The sequence below is a fragment of the Cervus elaphus genome, chromosome 5 (assembly GCF_910594005.1).
Source record: "Cervus elaphus chromosome 5, mCerEla1.1, whole genome shotgun sequence".
Lineage (NCBI taxonomy): Eukaryota > Metazoa > Chordata > Mammalia > Artiodactyla > Cervidae > Cervus > Cervus elaphus.
This window is the reverse complement of record NC_057819.1, coordinates 132,540,623-132,560,111: the sequence shown is the minus strand read 5'-3', so window position 1 is coordinate 132,560,111 and position 19,489 is coordinate 132,540,623. Positions and strand designations below refer to the sequence as shown.

The following is a 19,489-nucleotide window of genomic DNA, read 5'->3' as shown; positions in this document are numbered from 1 at the left end:
TGAGTGGCTTTCTCTGGCAAATCTTGTATATTAACGTGTATATGTGGAATCTAGAAAAAAATGGTAGAGATGGTCTTGTTTGCAAAGAAGAGATGGAGACACAGACATTTGTGGGAGGGGGTGGGGTGAATTGGGAGATGGGGACGGACATATAGGCTGCTGATTCTGTGTATACAACAGATAACTGGTGAGAACCTACGCTATAGCACAGGGACCTCTACCTGCTGCTCCGCAGTGACCTAACTGGGGAGAAAATCCAGAAAAGAGAGGATATGTGTAAACATACAGCTGATTCCCTGCTCGACAGCAGAAAGGGACACGGCGTCATAAAGCAGCTGTGTTCCAATAAGAAAGGCTTTCTCTGTGTTGGCTGCCGTCAAGCTTGTTGCTTGCTGGCTTTATACACTTTGGCAGAATTAATCTGGGTTTTGGATTTTGAAGGCACAGAAAGAAAGTTCTCGTTATATGGGGCTATGAGATAACACAATCAGTTCTTTTCTAAAATCTTTACTTTTAATTAGAGGATAATTGCTTTACAATATAGTGTTGGTCTCTGCCATACGTCATCATGAATCAGCCACAGGTATACATATGTCCCCTCCTTCTTGAGCCCCCCTCCCGCCTCCCTCCCCATTCCACCCCTCTAGGTTGTCACAGAGCACCGGCTTTGGGTTCCCTAATACAGCCAGTTCTGTTCCTACAATGACTCCTTTTCTTTAACGAGACTGTGCAGATTGTTTCTTGAAGAGATTATAATTATTATCATTTCATTGCTCCTTCTCGTGTTATCCCATGGTTCTGGCATCAGTCTGGTAAGGTAGGTATTGATGTTACTATTAACACACGATATTATAGTTAATATGGGTCACACACACATAATAATATGGGTCACACACACACACATAATATGGGTCATACACACATAATAAGGGTCGGATGAAAAGTGACCCTGGAGTCTCTTTGCAAGTGGAGAAGCCAGGTGTAAGCTGGTCTTTACAGACCCAGAATCCCATACCTCCCCTCTTCATTCTCTCTGGTCCCTGCTACACTTCATCCACTGGGGAATGGAGGAAAAGCTGTCACATGGGTGTCTGGGGACCTGGATTCTCATTCTGACCAGGCCATTGCGGAGGCCGTCTAATGGTGAGCAGTCCTTGAAGTCTGCGGATGGTTTTCCTGCAAGGAGGAAATCAGGTTTGATTCTCACTTTCTGCGCAGCCTCAGCGCCTCTCTGCAGGGCCTTAGTCATGGCTTTTGTTGGCCCTGTAGTGTCCCTACAAACAGAGAGGAAGGGAGAGAAAGCAAACCTGTGCGTGTTCCGTCAGCTCTGCTTTGGGCTTTCCTCCAGGCATGAAGAGACAGGCACTCCGAGGTGGGGAAAACCCTGGGTCCTTACAAGACGAGTCGGTCTGATCACTTGTTGTTCACTCAGTCGTGTCCGACTCTTTTTGACTCCATGGTCTGCAAAATGCCAGGCTTCCTTGTCCTTCACTGTCTCCCAGAGTTTGTTCACACTCATGTGCATCGGGTCGATGATGACATCCAACCATCTTGTCCTCTGTCACCCACTTTCTCCTGTCCTCAATCTTTCCCAGCGTCGGGGTCTTTTCCAGGGAGCCAGTTGTTTGCATCAGGTGGCCAATGTGTTGGAGCTTTAGCTTCAGCATCAGTCCTTCCAGTGAAGCTTCAGGGTGGATTTCCTTTGGGACGACTGGCTTGATCACATCTCGAGCTGGCATTTCTCAGTCTGTTCTTGTAAACTCATCAACAAAAATGTTGGAGCCAAGCTCTCTTGTGATTTCAGCCTAGGGACAATGAATACATCGATTATGTTTCCATCTGGCTCGCAGAGAAGGGACAGCCTCCTTGCATGAGCCCTTCTGTTATCTTAATCCTCTTTGGAACAGCGCAAAAGTAAATAAATAATGCTCTCCCCTTCTCCAGGCGTTGTAACGGATGGCAGGTGGCTGAGAATGGGCAGGGCGGAGCAGTGGGGAGGGGGGTTTTGGTTCTCCCTGCCGCCTTTACTCCGTCAGCTCATCACAGACCCGTTTAGACGGTGCGGTGTGCTGGGAGAGGCGGGACTGCACTTGACTGAGATCTGTCGTCATTGCTTGTTAGTCACTCAGTCGTGTCTGACTCTTGCGACCCCCTGGACTGTAGCCCGCCAGACTCCTCCGTCCATGGGGTTCTCCAGGCATGAATACTGGAGTGGGTTGCTGTTTCCTCCTCCAGGGGATCTTCCCGACCCAGGGATTGAACCTGCATCTCCTGCACTGGCAGGCGGGTTCCTTACCACTGAGCCACCAGGGAAGCCCTGATGGACATTATAAAGGGAAACCTGTGGCCAACACCACCTACCAGTGTCGTGTACAAGAGGGGATAAAGGAGGCTGGGCTGCCGAACTCCCAGCAAAGAGGGACAGGCGGGTCTCCCTGGGTCAAGGGAGTTGGCATCCTTCGGGGACCTCTCATAGACTCCGGGAAGCCCTCACCCACGACCTCTGTCTGTACTCGGAAGTTCTGCCCCGCCTGGCAACTATGCCTCATCACTCACAGCCTTCCTGGTGGGAAGCGGGGCTCTGAATGCAGGGATGAGACTCGGGCTCCCAGTCCCATCATTTCTTCACTGCCGTCTCTGTGCCTGCTCTCACGCTGTGATTTTTTAGACCTTAACATTATCCTTCCATCTTTCCCTGTAGGCAAGAAGCGAAACCCTGGCCTTAAAATTCCCAAAGAAGCGTTTGAACAACCTCAGACCAGTTCCACGTAAGTTGGCAAGATCGCCGTCTTAATCCAAATGCTTGCGCTTTACAGGTTTCCAGGGAATGGAGTTTTTTCAGACTGGTGAGTAATGCTTTGACTGGGCAGGCCGTTGTTAGAAAGGAGAGCCCTTGGATGCGGGGAGGCCAAGGACTTTTACAGTTCTGAGACCTGAAACAATCTTAGTGGTCAGTCTACATGGAATGGGTACCTTTGAGCTTAGTTGGCTAAAAATTTGACAGCCGTGTTTGGCAGATGGCTTCTTGTTCAGTCGCTAAGTCGTGTCTGACTCTTTGTGACCCCAAGGACTGCAGCCCGCCAGGCTCTTCTGTCCGTGGGATTTCCCAGGCAAGGATACTGGAGCGGGTAGCCATTTCCTCCTCCAGGGGATCTGCCCTACCCAGGGATGATTGCCAGGCAGGTTCTTTAGCACTGGGCCACCAGGGAAGCCCTGGCAGATGGGGTCTTAAATAAATTCAGAAAGGTCACTGGATGGTGACTTCTTCCTTTTCCATTTTATCTAAATAACTCCCTGAGGGAGCTACCACTGTAATCTTTGGGTTGGGGTAGAAAGGTGGTACTTGGTGAGGACGTAGCATCCTGACTTAGATCTTATTCCGTATGAGCAGAAGGCAAACGGAAGATACAGGACCACACCTTATGAACTAAGCCATAGGTCCAAGGCCCTGAGACATCCCAAGCCCTGGTGAAGCGGGACTCCTACTCCCGGACCCGCCCTTGTGTCTTTGCCTCTGTGCGTTGGGGGGAGGGTATTGCCTAGCTGGGGGCAAGGTCAAGTGAAAGACACTCAGTTGTGTCCGGCTCTTTGCGACCCCTTGGATTATACAGTCCATGGAATCTTCCAGGCCAGAATAATGGAGTGGGTAGCTATTCCCTTCTCCAGAGTATCTTCCCAACCCAGATGGCAAACCCAGGTATCCCACATTGCAGGCAGATTCTTTACCAGCTGAGACACACGGGAAGCCCAGCTCGGGGCAGGACCATATCAAAGCATCTACAGGGGAGGAAAGGAAATTCCAAGAAAAAAATTATAGCAGAGGTAGCATAATAGCCATTCCAATGGAAACTTAAATTAAAAAAAAAAAAACATTTATTGATTTGGCTAAGTTGGGTCTTAGTTGCAACAAGTGAAAAGCATTCCAGACCTGCTTCCCAGGTGACACAGGGGTAAAGAATCCATCTGCCAAAGCAGGAGACGCAGGAGATGCAGATTCAGTCCCAGGGTTGTGAAGATCCCCTGGAGGAGAAATGGCAACTGGATCCAGTATTCATGCCTGGACAATCCCATGGACAGAGGGGCTTGGTGGGCCATAGACCATGGGGTTGCAAAGTCGGACACGACTGGGCGACTGAGCCCTGCAGGGTGCCCGGCTGACTCTGTGGGGCTGACGAACGTGCTCTTGGGACGGGACTCGTCTGTACGTAGGAATTTCCTGTCCTCTCTTCTGCATCTCCATCCTGTTACTTACTGATTATTGTGCAGATGGAATCATGCGTATCCTTTCTGAGACCGGCCTTTTTCTTTCAGCATCATTCCCTTGAGGTTTATTCGAGTTGCTGCATGTACCCACAGATTATTCTTTGTTATTGCTGAATGCCATTCTGTGGGGCGGATACACCAGTGTGTTAAAGCCTTCAGCCTCTGAAAGCCTTTGAAGGAGATACAAATAGTTTCTGGTTTGGGGCTGTTATAAATAAATGTGCTGTGAACATTCCCGTGTAAGTTCGTGCATAAAAATAAGTCTTCATTTGTCTGGGATGTATGTCCAACAGTGCAATTATGGGTCGTATGGTAAGTCCATTTTTAGTTTTGAGAGAATTGCCAAGTTATTTTCCAGAGTGCTTGTACCAAATTACATTCTTACCAAAAAATATGAATGGCCCACTTTCTCCTCAGAACTGTTTTCATTTTAACCATTCTGGTAGATGTGATGTATCATTGCAGTGTTAATTTTCATTTCTCTAATGGCTATTGATACTGAATACTTTTGGTGTTTATTTCCCATCCATGTGTCTTCTTCAGTGAAATGTCTATGCACTTGTTTGTCTGTTATCCAATCAGATTTATTTTTAATCTTGAGTTTTGAGGGTGCTTCCTGTATCCTCGATGCAAAAAGTTTCTCAGGTGTGTGTCTCCAGAACACTGTCTCCCAGTCATAATGCTTCTTTCCATCTCTCTCTATTGATGACGGCCAGTCTATCATCAGTTTTTCCCCTTATGAGTTATGTTTTTGGTCACGGGTCTAAGAACCCTTTCCCTATGCTGGTGTCCTAAAGATTTTCTCCTCTGTTCTTTTCTAGAAGTGTATAGATTTACATATTAGATTTAAGTCTGTGATAGATTTGGAGTTTAATTTTTGTACAAGGCATGGGGTTTCAGTTAGGCTCTATTTTTTAGCCAGTGGATTTCACTGGCTAAAGTTGCTCCAACACCAGTTGCCGAAAAGACTATCCTTGCTCCACTGAGTTGTTTTTGCTCGTTTTTAAGATGTTAACTGGGCATATTTGTGTGGATCCGTTTCTGGGTTTTCTGTTCTGCTCCATCGATCTCTGGGTCTGCTCCTCCAGTGAGAACCAAACATGGAACAACAGACTGGTTCCAAATAGGGAAAGGAGTACATCAAGGCTGTATATTGTCACCCTGCTTATTTAACTTATATGCAGAGTACATCATGAGAAATCCTGGGCTGGAGGAAGCACAAGCTGGAATCAAGATTGCCGGGAGAAATATCAATAACCTCAGATATGCAGATGACACCACCCTTATGGCAGAAAGTGAAGAGGAACTAAAGAGCCTCTTGATGAAAGTGAAAGAGGAGAGTGAAAAAGTTGGCTTAAAGTTCAACATTCAGAAAACTGAGATCATGGCCTCCGGTCCCATCACTTCATGGGAAATAGATGGGGAAACAGTGGAAACAGTGACTGACTTTATTTTTTGCGGCTCCAAAATCACTGCAGATGGTGATTGCAGCCATGAAATTAAAAGACGCTTACTCCTTGGAAGGAAAGTTATGACCAACCTAGACAGCATGTTAAAAAGCAGAGACATTACGTTGCCAACAAAGGTCTGTCTAGTCAAAGCTATGGTTTTTCCAGTAGTCATGTATGGATGTGAGAGTTGGACTGTGAAGAAAGCTGAACGCGGAAGAATTGATGCTTTTGAACTGTGGTGTTGGAGAAGAGTCTTGAGAGTGCTTTGGACTGCAAGGAGATCCAACCAGTCCATCCTAAAGGAGATCAGTCCCGGGTGTTCATTGGAAGGACTGATGCTGAAGCTGAAACTCCAATACTTTGGCCACCTGATGAGAAGAACTGACTCATTTGGAGAGACCCTGATGCTGGGAAAGGTTGAAGGGAGGAGGAGAAGGGGATGACAGAGGATGAGGTGGTTGGATGGCATCACCAACTCAGTGGACATGAGTTTGAGGAAGCTCCGGGAGTTGGTGATGGTCAGGGAGGCCTGGTGTGCTGCAGTCCATGGGGTCACAAAGAATCAGACACGACTGAACTGACTGACTGACCGCTCCTCTGCCTGTATCACTCTGTCTTGATTACTGCAGCTATAGATTAAACCTTAATATTGGGAAAAGTGATTCTTCTCACTTTGTTTTCTTTTTGAAAACTATTTTGGTTATTCTAGGGCTTTCATCATTTCCTGTTACTTTTAGAATAAGCTTATCTATATCTACAAATAAACTCACTGAGATTTTTGGTAGGAATTGTGTTGAACCAAGATACCGATTGAGGGAGAATTGGCATCTTTATTTCACTGTCTTCCAATCCTTGAACGTGGTAGATTTCTTCAAGTATTTAGATTCCCTTTGATTTCTTCCATCAGTATTTTATAGTTTTCATCATATAGATTCTCTGCATTCAGTTTTATCAGGATTTATACCTAAGTGTTTCTTTTTTTTTAAAGCAATAAAAATTGTATTCCATTTTTCAATTTTGATTTCCACTTTAGAAATTTAGAAATGCAATTTATTTTTAAAATATTTTTATTAATTTGTTGTGCTGGGTGTTTGTTGTGTTATGTGGGATCTAGTTCCCTGACCAGGGATCAAACCCAGGCCCCCTGCATTGGGAATGTGGAGTCTTAGCCACTGAACCACTGAGGAGGTTACTGCAATTGATTTTTGAGTTGATTGCGTACCCTGTGACCTTACTAAACTCGGTTATTAGTTCCAGGAACTTTTGTGATAGATTTCTTACAGGTTTCTGTGTAGACAGTCATACTTTCTGTAAAAAGACCGTTTTATTTCTTTCTCTTCTGTTTGTTTTCAACCTTTATTTTCTTACCTTATCTGAGTGGCAAGAATGTTCAGTACTACATCAAATAAGATTGCTTTGTTTTCTATCTTAGAAAGCATTTAATCTTGCTTTGTTTTCCATCTTAGAGAGAAAGCATTTACTCTTCCACCATTAAGCGTGATGTGAAGTCCTCACAGACGTTGTTTTGAGGTTGAAGAAGTTCCTCTCTGGTTGAAGTGTCCTCAGCCAGAATTCAGTTTTCATCATGAATGTGTGTTGAGTTTTGTTGAGTGATTTTTTTGTGCATCAGTTGATGAGATCGTGGAGTTTTCTTCTTTGTCCTGTTAATATGTATTACTTTGATTGATTGCTTAAACGTGTTTGCATATTTGTTCGGCGGCATGGAGCGTTAGCTGTGGCTCTTGGCTCTTCATCGCCTTGTGTGGGATCTTCCCGTTGTGGAACGCAGGCTCAGTAGTTGTGGCCCTTGGGCTTAGTCGCTTCATGGCGAGTGGGATCTTGGTTATCCCACCAGGGATCGAACCCACATCCCCTGCCCTGCAGGGTGGATTCCTAACCGCTGGACCACCAAGGAAGTCCCAGCATCGCTTGATTTTTACGTCAAATTATCCCACTTGGTTTTGGTATGCTATATTTTTACACACTGCTGGATTTAATTTCTGCAGATATTGAAGATTTTTGTGCCTGAAGTTGATAAGAGATGTTGATCTATAGAGGCTTTGTGTTTGTATATATATGTGTATGTGCTATTATGTTCTGGTTTTGGTATTTAAGATAATACTGACCTTATAAAATGTGTTGGTTAGAATACCTTCTTCTGTTTTCTGGTAGACATTGTATAAGATAGGTGGTAATTCTTTAAAAAACAATGTTGAGCTATAATTTACATATAATATTATTGTAGTTTCAGGTTACAAAATAATGGTTTCATATATGCAATTAAGAAAAAAAAATTTGCTGAAATTTCTCCCATGAGACAAAATGGGCTTGTATATTTCTTCTTCCAGAGGTTTTTAATGACACATTCAATTGGTTTGATAATTATTGGATAATTCAGATGACCTAGCTCATTGTGGCTAAGTTTTGGTAGTTTGTGATTTTCAAGGAATTGGCCCATTTCTTCTAAGTTGTTGAATTTATGAAAGTAAAGTTGCTCATGGTATTTCCTTGTTATTCTCTTAATGACGACAGATATATTGTGACATCCTCTTCTTTTTTACTGATACTGATAATCCATGTCTTCTCTCTTTTTATCTGTGTTAGTCTTGCTAGAGATTTATCCATTTTATTGATTTTAAAAGAGCCAACTTTCATTTTCCTGCTTTCAATTTTATTGATTTCTGCTCTTATCTTTATTATTTCCTTTGGGATATATTCTCATATCAGCCTTCCAGCTATCTTATATTCATCTTGCCTTAACAATCTGCTAGTCTTTCCCTTCTTCTAATTTATATTAATAGTCTGTGTTTTAAGTAAATTTCTGAAAACTAACATAAACCCTCGCTTGGTATAAAAAAATGAATAAAAAGCTATGCAAAAGTAAAGGTAGGTTCTCTGCTGTCTAACCCTTGCGTGGTGGGACAAACCTTGACTACACTCTTCCATTTCATCATGTTGAGCCGGGGCTGCTCTGTGATATCAACGGTCTCACGTTAGCTCAGAAGAGGCTTATGATATCCTGTTGTTGTTGTTATTGTTATTATATTAATACTGAGGCTGAAATCTGTGCTCCTCAAGAAGTGGTTTCCGCATTTTGAGTTTTCCTTGGCAGTTTTTTGAGGCTGGCTTGGTGATTTTTGCCATTTATACCCGGCCACCTCCTGCTGGACCGCACACAAATAGACCGGGACAGAGCCCCGTTCTTCTTCGGGCCATGCATGTGGCCTCCTCACGGAGTCCCTGAATCAGTGTCTGTGACTCGGGTCTCTGGGCTGTTCCCCCACTGGCTGGGCAGCAACTACTCCTAGTTCTAACTTGATTCTGCGCTGGCCAGCATTCTTTCAGTTAATCCTCACGAGAGACTCTGCTCGCTTTATAAGTGAGACGGCAGACCTGTCCCGGGCTCAGGTGTCCTCAAAGCCGCTGACCTCAGAGAGCCCAGACTGTGGTGCTGGAATACGTAGGTTCACACTTGGTAGCTGAGCTTCCTCGGTTGAATATCCGAGGCAAGTTACCCAAGTCTCCTAAGCCTTAGTTTCCCCCTGTGAAAAACAGGAACAAACATGTGGTTGCTATGGGGATTGGATGTCATGGTCCATATTAAGTGTCCAGCCCAGGGCTTGTTCCAGGGTAATTTCTCAACGATGTGGCTCTCCGTGTTGTTGTTATTATTATTTCACTTAATAAGTGGGAGAGCTGGCATACGGACTGAGGGCTTTCTGACCCTCAAGTATGTGCTCTTAGCCACATGTTAGACTGCCGGTGACCAGAGCCAAATAGTCCATGAGAGTCGGGATCGCTTACTTTGCAGTTGAGAAGACTTCATGGCGTGGCTCTGCTTTCCAAAGTCACCATCTCACTAAGTGACTTTGAATTTTTAGTCTGTGTCAGTGTCAATTTTTCACATTAAAATAGGGCTAATACTGGGACTTCCTTGGTGGTCCAGTGGTTAAAACTCCGTGTTGCCAATGCAGGAGGCCCAGGTTCAATCCCTGGTCAGGAAGCTAGACCCCACACGTCATAGCTAAAGAGCCCACATGCCGCAGCTAATGCCCAGCACAGTTAAATAAATATTTGAAAAAGTAAAGCTAATAGCTCTGAGAGCTGTGAAAATTAAAAAAGACTTTGGATTTAAAAGGTCTTGTGTGGTCTCTGGCCCACATAGGTGCTTTATATTATCATTAGATAATAAGTAAATATTGTTATTTATAGGCAAATAATGCATGCATGCTCAGTCACTTGAGTCGTGTCCAACTCTTTGTGACCCCAGGGACTGTAGCCCTCCAGGCTCCTCTGTCCATGGAATTCTCCAGTCAAGAATACTGGGGTGGGTTGCCATGCTTTCCTGAAGGGGGATCTTCCCCACCCAGGAATCGAACCCAAGTCTCCTGCATTGCAGGAGGATTCTTTACTGCTGAGATGCCGGGGAAGCCCAGGCAGATAATAACTGTAATAGTAACCAGTAAACTTGTTACTCATGTAGAAGTATAAACAATTATTTTCATAAACCAAAGCTGGTGGTTTATATAAAATAATCATAGCAGGTGGCCTTTGAAATACCTTTGGCCTTACAGAGTTAGGAGTTTTGTAATAAGTTCGCTTCTTTCCCCGGAGGACTGAAATATTGAATAAGTAACACAGAAGGTCCAGCCACAGTTTAAACCTCAGGGCCCCAGACAGACGAGTGTGCCCTGGACTGGTTACAGTGTCAGCTAATCCAAGACAAGCCGTCCACCTCAGGCCATCACTTGTTGCTTCTGGCCGCCTTGCCGGGCCCGAAGCCCCCGTGGTGGGGTTGGTGATCCGTTACACTAGAGGGGGTCTGGGTGGGCAGGTTCCTTGGATTCAGTCGGATGGGGACTGAATCATAGCTTCACCACTCGGGAGCAAGATAACTTAAGTCTAAGTCAGACAGGTTTTCATCTGGAATGTGGGAGCAATGACCGCTGGGTGTGTGTGTGTGTGTGTGTGCGTGTGCATGTGTGCATGTGCGTGTGTGTGTGTGTGTGTGTGTGTGGTGTATATGTATGTGTGTGTGTGTTTCAACGACAGGAAATGCAAGGAAAGCGCTTAACCCAGTTTTCAGGGTCTAGACCCTCTTCTCCTTAGGTCAAGGCTGAGACTCGGATGACATGAGTTTTATTTTCAGCCCTGTTGAGGACTGTGTGTTCAGCATATCGCTGAGTTTTTCTGGGTTTCATTTTTCTCATTCTGGAAAATGGCACGAAACCCTCCTATTAGGTAGAGTTATAATGCAAGGTTAGAATAAAACTGGAATCAGCAAACTTTTTGTGCCAAAGACCAGATAGTAAATATTTGGGGCTACCAGGCCACAATGGCCTCTGCTGAAGATTCTTGTTTGTTTTTTACAACCCTTTAAATGTGTAAAATTCACCCATAGCTGGGTTGCAGACTGTAATTTGTTTATGGGCTTCCCTGGTAGCTCAGCGATTAAGAATCCTGCGAAGCAGGAGCCGCAGGAGACATGAGTTCGATCCCAGGGTTGGGAAGATCCCCTGGAGGAGGGCATGGCAACTCACTTCAGTGTTCTTGCCTGGAGAATCCCATGGACAGAGAAGCCTTGCGGGCTATGGTCCACGGGATGCCAAAGAGTCGGATCCTGCTGAAGCGACTTAGCACGCACACACTGACTAATTTGCAGAGCCCTTGAATGAATGCTAGCATATCAGAGCGGGAGGAGGTCTCATCCAGCAGCCTCGCTGGGTGGCATGCCCTCGGAGGTAGCCCCGAATGATTAACTAGTGACCTTTCCTGTTGCTTCATCCTTTACAAAAGGAAGGGTCTGAACAATTGCAAAGGATTTTTCACTGTTTATATTAGTCACATATTTCAAATAATATTTGCCTTTATTTCAAGGTTCCATTGCGATTAGTACAATCAAATTATGACAACTAAACAAAAAGAGCTTTGGAGGTTTTAAGAGTTAGAAATCAGATTTTTCAGAAAGTTTAATTCCTCTGGAAGGTGTTTCTGAAGAAAAATTCCCTGCTTAGAAACAAAGGATTTATAAAAACGTCACCTCTGTGTGCAGTGTGCGTGTGTGTGTGTGTGTGTGTGTGTGTCTGTGGTATATGTGCGTGTCTGTGGTGTATATGTATGTGTGTGTATATGTGTGTGCACGCACGCGTGTGGTGTGTCTGTGCGTGTGTGGTGTGTGTGCATGTGGTGTATATGTCTGTGTGTGTGGTGTATATGTATGTATATGTATGTGTTTGTGTATATATGTATATGTGTGTGTATGTATGTGTGTGTGTGTGTGTTCCTCTTTATCCCTGCCTCAGTCCAGGTTTTAAATTAATTTAGAAAAACCTTAGTTTGTATTTTCTATACATTTCAAAAAGATTGCCATTAAGACCTTAGGTTGATGTATTATCTGTGTTCATGTCCCTACATTTTCGTTTTTGTTTTATTTAGTTAGTTTCAGTAGGAGGGGTAGAATTATACACGGTAACCCACCAGATTCCTCTGTCCATGGGATTCTCCAGGCAAGAATACTGGAGTGGGTTGCCATGCTCTCCTCCAGGGGATCTTCCTGACCCAGGGATTGAACCCAGGTCTCTGAAATTGTGGGCAGATTCTTTACTGTTAGTGCCACCTAGGAAGCCTATAGGGGTGTGTGTGTATGTGTATTGTTATGTGAATAATTAGGCTATTCCTGTAAGCCCCTGTGTAAGTAGTTATATTATATGTAATTATTTTATATAATATATGTATGCTGTTACATATGGTATAGTTTATATATATGCATATTTATTTTTGAATGTATGCCAGGCATTCTGCTAGTAAGCATTTTGCTTAGAACACCTCCTTTAACACAGGAGGAAGTGTACTAATATCTTCGTAAGAAAGAAGAAATGGAAGTTCAGAGACTGTGGTTTCTAAGAACATGTGTTTTGTTCCAAATCCCACACTATTCACCTGTTTATGCTACTTTATTTTACTCATGAGCTTTCACCTTATTTTTAAGGAGAACTCTCTGCAGTCTCATAGGATTTGGGAAGGTCACGGTCAACTGAATATCTCATGTTTTCCCTTTCTCTTTTGCAGGCCACCTCGAGATTTAGACTCCAAAGCTTGCATTTCTATTGGAAATCAGGTGAGAAAAATCGTGTCTGCCGGTTAACGTCTTGACCCTTTGTATGTATGCTTTGTGACCAGCCAGTGGGGAAAAATGTATTTTCCATAACATGCTGTCAGGGGGTGGGTCAGTAACGTTTGAATGTAAACAGAAGTGGTCTGTGGAGCAGTTGCTATTTTAAATGTCAAATTGGGATCGGTTGTGGTTGTGATGGGGGATCTCTGGGGCGAAGAGATGGTTCATTTTGGGCTGTGCTCTGTGAAGTCCAGGCCTAGAGCTAGTCGCCAGGAGTCAGCAAGCGGACCTGTGGGGCCATCGAGGGGCGGTGAAGACCCGCCGTGCGGGGTCAGCGCTGGCTCCCCGCGCCGTTCGGAGCCTGAGCTGGAACTGGACCTTGCCCCGGGGCGGACGGGGGGCCCGCGGTGGGCATCTGCCCATCTCCTGGGTACTTCTTGCTTTCAGTGGTGGCTTGGCAAAGCTTCTAGGCCAGAAGGTTCTGGACCAGAAAGGACCCTTGGACTGCTCGGAGAAACCAGAGGGAGGACAGGGTAGCCTGTGTCTGGTTTGTTTCCTTTTTTCCTATTGCTGAGCACTGAAGAATCGATGCTTTCAAACTGTGGTGTTGGAAAAGACTCTTGAGCATCCCTTGGACTGCAAGGAGATCCAGCCAGTCCATCATAAAGGAGATCAGTCCTGAATATTCATCAGAAGGACTGATGCTGAAGCTGAAATTCCAGTATTTTGACTACCTGATGCGAAGAGCTGATTCATTGGAAAAGACCCTGATGCTGGGACAGATTGAGGGCAGGAGGAGAAGGGGATGACAGAGGATAAGATGGTTGGATGGCATTACCGAGTCAATGGACATGAGTTTGGGTGGACTCCGGGAGTTGGTGATGGACAGGGAGGCCTGGCGTGCTGCGGTCCATGGGGTCGCAAAGAGTCGGACACGACTGAGCAACTGAACTGAACTGAGCTGCCTATTACACCCTTGCTTTTCTCTCCTGCAGAACTTTGAGGTGAAGGCAGATGACCTGGAGCCCATCGTGGAGCTGGGCCGGGGGGCGTACGGGGTGGTGGAGAAGATGCGGCACGTGCCCAGCGAGCAGATCATGGCGGTGAAGGTAGCGTTCATGTTCCCCAGACGTTTTCCGGTCCTGGTGCATATATTTGTCCTTCTCAGCTGCAAATGGGCTCCTTTCATAGAAGTAAGACAATCCTCCACGGGGTGAGACAGAAAAGCCTATTTGTGGTGAACAATACTTCCCTCCAAATATGTCAAAAATGCCTCCTTGGTGTGAGTTGCAGCAACTGGGCTTTTTTGAACCGCTGAATCCTACCCCCTCTTTTTAATTGTTTTATGCAACCACCACATCGTGCGTTCCTGGTGGCTTGTGCCTGCGATGCAGGAGATGTGGGTTCGATCCCTGGGCTGGGAAAATCCCCTAGAGAACGAAATGGCTACTGACGCCAGTATTCTCGCCTGGAGAATCCCATGGACAGAGGAGCGTGGTGGGCTACAGTCCGTGGGGTGGCAAGAGTGGGACACGACTGAGTGACTGAACCACCACCCCCGACCGCATCATCACACGTGAAAGTCACAGTACTTCCTCACTGCCATCTACTGCCAGGTCCCAGAGAACGTTACCGTGATCGTTCCAAAGCTGTCCTTGCTGTTTTATCTCCCGTTGGCTTTTCAAATCGGAATCCAAGTGCAGAGGCTTACACATGGCCTTTGGTTTTGTGTCTCACGAGTCTCTTTTTAAACTTTATTCTGTTGCTTTTAAAGAATCTGTCCCTGAAAATCAGGAAACCCAAACTGAGAGACAAAATTGCCTCCATTTGTGGAAACAGAGGAGGGTAAAGTCATCTTGAGCAAATTTGCATAGTTTTGGAGCTATAAAAAGAAATTTAGAATCATCGCATATTTCTTGAGTAGATGTTGGGAGGACCTTGGAGCGGGCCCAGTGTGTTAATTCTAGATGGGTTGTCAGGCATGTGGCTGGTCAGATGACCTGGATTCCTTTTTTTTGGAGAATGCTGGCATCTTTCGCTTACCTTGTAGATTTTTCAGTTTTTTCTCCTGCAGGCCCTTTGCTCCGCAGGCAAAAAATGTGAAAGCCTCGTGATATCATATTGTCTTGTCATTTAATGACACGGTCATGTTGTCTCTGGGGCTACATTTACTGGTGTGGTTGGTTAGTCTCTCTTCTCTTAGAAGAGAGAGATGTGAACAGTGTCTCCATTTCAGTCCAACTCCTCCTTATCCCATTCCTCAATCAACTCACTCTTCTGTAGTTTCTGTTTAGTCCAAATATTTTTACCTGTTCGCAAAAAGGGAAGTTCAGCATTTTTTTTTCCTTTTTTGTATGAGCCCAAATCAGCCCCAAATCAATGAATACTCTGGCCTCTTTGCACTAAACCCACAGGATAAATCGGGCTGTTTTGTAACTTGGCAATGCCTTCCCAAACATCTGCACACTCTCCACAGTAGATGATCAGTTTGCTTCTCTCCTGGGGATTATTCGGTAAATCAAATGGATAACAGTGTTCCTTACTTTTCATTTGTTACAGATAGGTCATCGCTTAGGGTAGGTATTTGAACAGTTGTTGCTAGCAGCTGTACTGTGAATTTTCCTACTGTTCTCGGGAGGGGATCCTTGTTGACAGACCCATCCTCAGGGCAGTAACGGTCCATTTTCCATGCATTCCCATCAGCGGATCCGGGCCACGGTCAACAGCCAAGAGCAGAAGCGGCTACTGATGGATCTGGATATCTCCATGAGGACCGTGGACTGTCCCTTCACGGTCACCTTTTACGGCGCGCTCTTCCGAGAGGTAGGTGGTAGTACCTTCAAAGCTGCAAGGCAAGCGGTAACTGAAAAAGACGTTTCCCCGATCACACGAACACCTGCGCAGTCACAGGGCGCTTCCTTGTCCGACTGGTCTTCTGTAGAGAGTTTCATGCTCGTGAAATGTCGGTGCAAAGTTAGCTTGAAACCATGCTATTTTCCAATGTGTTTAGCCCTTTCAAAATGCTGGGATTCCCTTTCTCCTTCCCGTTCTGGTTTGTCTCTCTTGGCAGAATGGTCTCTATCGACTTACAGATGGATTTGTATCAGTCCCTTGAAATCTCAAATGCTCTGATCTTTTGGCCGCTTGATAAGCTCCAGGCAGCCTTGTACAGTGGATGGCCTCATATTTGCTTCTTTTTTCTAATTCTGCTTTTCACTTTGCGATGATATGAATTGTCATCCCCTCCCCTTTCTAAAAAGTTTTTTATTAGGGAATACTTGATTTACAATCTTGTTAGTTCCTGCTATACAACACAGTGAATCAGCTCTGTGTATATATGTATATACTCACACTTTTTAAGATATTTTTCCCCGTATAGCCCTGTAATACTGAGTAGTCGAGTAGTTTCCCATGCTATACACAGGTCCTTATGGTCATCTGTTTTCATCTCCCTCTTATAACCAGCCTGTAAACGAAAAACTGTTACCAGTGGTCAGTGTGGGCAGTCAGGCATAGAGTGGGTATCTGGTCATAACTCCCAGGGGCCCCCCACCTCCATGATCTAATGCCTGATGATCTGAGGTGGAGCTGATGCAATAATAATAGAAGCCAAGTGCACAATAAATGTAATGCACTTGAATCATCCTGAAACCACGCCCCCCACCCAGCTCTGGTCCATGGATAAATCGTCTTCCACAAAATTGGTCCCTGTTGCCAAAAAGCCTGGAGACTGCTGTCTTAGATAACAGTAACTGTAAAGGCTTGGGTTGCTGGGATCCTATAGCTTGTGGGTGTTAGCATTTGGAACCTAGTTTTCATTAAGGAGTGGGTGATCACAGGCCGGTCTGTTTGGCTGTCTGCTAGCTTGCTTTTTGGAGGTAATATTGCCCATTTATAAATTTCATCGAGATCTTGAAGGACACAGTGCGTTTCCTCCAAAAACTCAAGCAGGAAGTGGCCCATTCCTCCTGACAGATGCTAACTGCTTCCTCCTTTTCTCCCCTTTCCATCCTCTCTGACCGTCTCCGAACCAACCGGCCTCCAGGGGGATGTCTGGATCTGCATGGAGCTCATGGACACGTCCCTAGATAAATTCTACAAACAAGTGATTGATAAAGGCCAAACAATTCCAGAGGACATCTTAGGGAAAATAGCAGTTTCTGTGAGTACATCGCGAGCCCCAGCCCCGTCCAAGGAGCGCGGGGAAGTCTGGGCCTCGTGTGTGTCTGTTCCCTCCATACGGAACCACCGCCTGGACTGGAGCGCCCATCCTGTCTGTGTGTGTTGATTGCATGAGTGCGTCTGTGGATGGATCCATGGACGCTTCTCTTTCTGGGCTTGACCTACACGAGGTTCTGCTCCTGACCCGGCCTGGGAGGCTTTCCGCTGAAGTGCCTCTGAGCAGCACGTTCATCGGCTAGGACCACGTTCCCGGTGTCTGTGTTCTGATGCTGGTTTATCTTGATTTTCGTTTGTGGAGTTGTAAGTGTTTTCTTAGGATTAATAGGCACAGGAGGGGGCAAGAAGACAGGGAAGCTGCTCCCTTCATGGCTGCTGAGGCCCAGGAGGGAGGAAAGGAAAAGACGCTGGGGGTCAAGGTAGAGAATCAGAACATCCCAGTGAGACCGCCTCTCTGCACTCTGACGTCATCTCGCTGGTGGGCAGGGTCTAATTCATACGACTTCCGTGTATTTTCCTGGCTAGGAACACCACTGTTGGAGAAAATACCTCCCCTTGGGACTGTAAGCCAGGGATAATAAATGTGGATTTACTTAAGATGCAGTTGCTTTCCAGTGATGGGGGACATAAATCCATCTTGTGTTTCTCTTGCAGATTGTAAAAGCCTTAGAACATTTACACAGTAAGCTGTCTGTCATTCACCGGGGTAAGTGTCCATGACGCTGCCGTGGCTGTTCCTTTGATCAATTTTATTTCTTTCACCTGAGTTTTATTAATTTTTTTTTTTCTCCCCAGTGGATGAAATTGAGTCAGGTGAGAGAACAGAGGAGGGGTTTTCGTTTGGGATTGGATAGCAGATCATATAAGGAGCTGCTCATGATTATGTCTGAGGACATCAGGGGACGTGAGCTGTGTATTAGGCCTAACTTGAATATGAACTGCCTGTTGCCAAGGAGAGTGGCGCTATTACCCACTGAGAATTTTAGAGAACATGATAAAAATTCCCCTAGTATTGGCCATCGCCAAAAAGCAGAATCTTGAGTCCCAAGACTAACTGAGTCAGAACCTCCATTTTAACAAGATCCCCGGGTAATTCTTGGGCCGTGAGGGTCTGAGAAGTTCTGGTATAAAGCGCGGCCCTTTCAGACAGCAGGAGTCAGGACAGGATGAAAGGGCTGACAGGTGTGTCTTCCTCTGCTCCCTCCTCTCTGTGTCTCTGCTGACCTGTTACCTCTTCATCCATCCACCCATCCATCCATCCATCCATCCATCCATCCATCCATCCATCCACCCACCCACCCACCCATCCATCCATCCATCCATCCATCCGTCCGTCCACCCAGACATCCTTTCTTCCATCTTTCTTCCATGCCTTCATCCATCCGTGTAACTTGCGTAATTATTTCCCAGCATTTATATAGCACTGTATTTATACAGTGCTACAACAGATGTCCTGACAGGTATCTGTGAAGAAAATATATTCTTATCCAAATTCTACCTAGGAGTTCTTGGTAGGGGAGTGAGGCAAATATACAACAGACACATGGGGGGAAAAAACCCACATTAGAAATATGAAAGTACCAACCATGGAAGTCGTGCAGGTAGAATAGGAAACATGGACGTGGTCAGCATGGGTGAGCAGTCAAGGAACGCGTCTCGGAAGAGGCGTGTACACTCAGTTTTCCAAAAACTGTATGAACAGTGTTGGTATCTGATGGGTTCTTGTGACCTGATCACTGTTATACTCTGAGCCTGAAATAATGTAAGATGTCTCAAAAAACATGCCTGTTATGGTGGCTTTTACTGACTATTACTATCAAAAATGGGAAAAATGTCAAGGAAGAAGAGGCCAAAAAGAAAGTGGGGAGGAATCCAGTTAAGAAAAGGGATGCAGATTACCCACAACGTGAAGCTGAATTTTAAAGACTTATTTCAAAGTTGTGAAACAGTTCATTCATAGCAGAGAATGTTTATAAAGTGTAGAAGATAATAAAATGAAATTTGTGTATTTGCTGTTTAAGGGAAAATTACAAAGGATAATTTTTAAAGTTTTTAGAATAACTTTTTTCTTTTGAGTATGTGCCCTTTGTGAAACGTGTCACTTAGGAAAAAAATTAACTTTATTTTCTAAATTTCTAATTTCATCATCCATACATAATGATGGTTCATCTGGCTGGGAGGGTGCCTTTTATCTTTTCAGACTGAAGAGCTCATTTAAGAACTGTAAAGTAAACCCTCTCTGGTGATGGTGGTTTAGTCACTCAGTCATGTCAGACTCTTGTAACCCCGTGGACTGTAGCCCACCAGGCTCCTCTGTCCATGGGATTCTCCAGGCAAGAGTACTGGAGTGGGCTGCCATTTCCTCCTCCAGGAGATCTTCCCGACCCAGGGGTCGAACCTGCATCTCCTGCGTTGCAGGCGGATTCTTTCCTCTGGGAAGTCCACTCTGCCCACATGCATATTCTGTGACCCGCCTCCTGGT

General features: G+C 45.3%; 1 protein-coding gene across 3 annotated transcripts in view; it reads left to right on the top strand.

Moving 5' to 3' along the window:
• MAP2K6 (mitogen-activated protein kinase kinase 6) overlaps positions 1-19,489 on the top strand; it is a 106,024-nt gene that overhangs the window by 69,294 nt on the left and 17,241 nt on the right. For all 3 annotated transcript variants that reach the window (XM_043905685.1, XM_043905687.1, XM_043905686.1), the window contains 6 exons: positions 2,702-2,768; positions 12,783-12,831; positions 13,824-13,937; positions 15,532-15,651; positions 16,874-16,990; positions 17,662-17,713. In XM_043905685.1, coding sequence (XP_043761620.1) covers positions 2,702-2,768; positions 12,783-12,831; positions 13,824-13,937; positions 15,532-15,651; positions 16,874-16,990; positions 17,662-17,713 — 519 coding nt within the window. The remainder of the gene's footprint in view (positions 1-2,701; positions 2,769-12,782; positions 12,832-13,823; positions 13,938-15,531; positions 15,652-16,873; positions 16,991-17,661; positions 17,714-19,489) is intronic.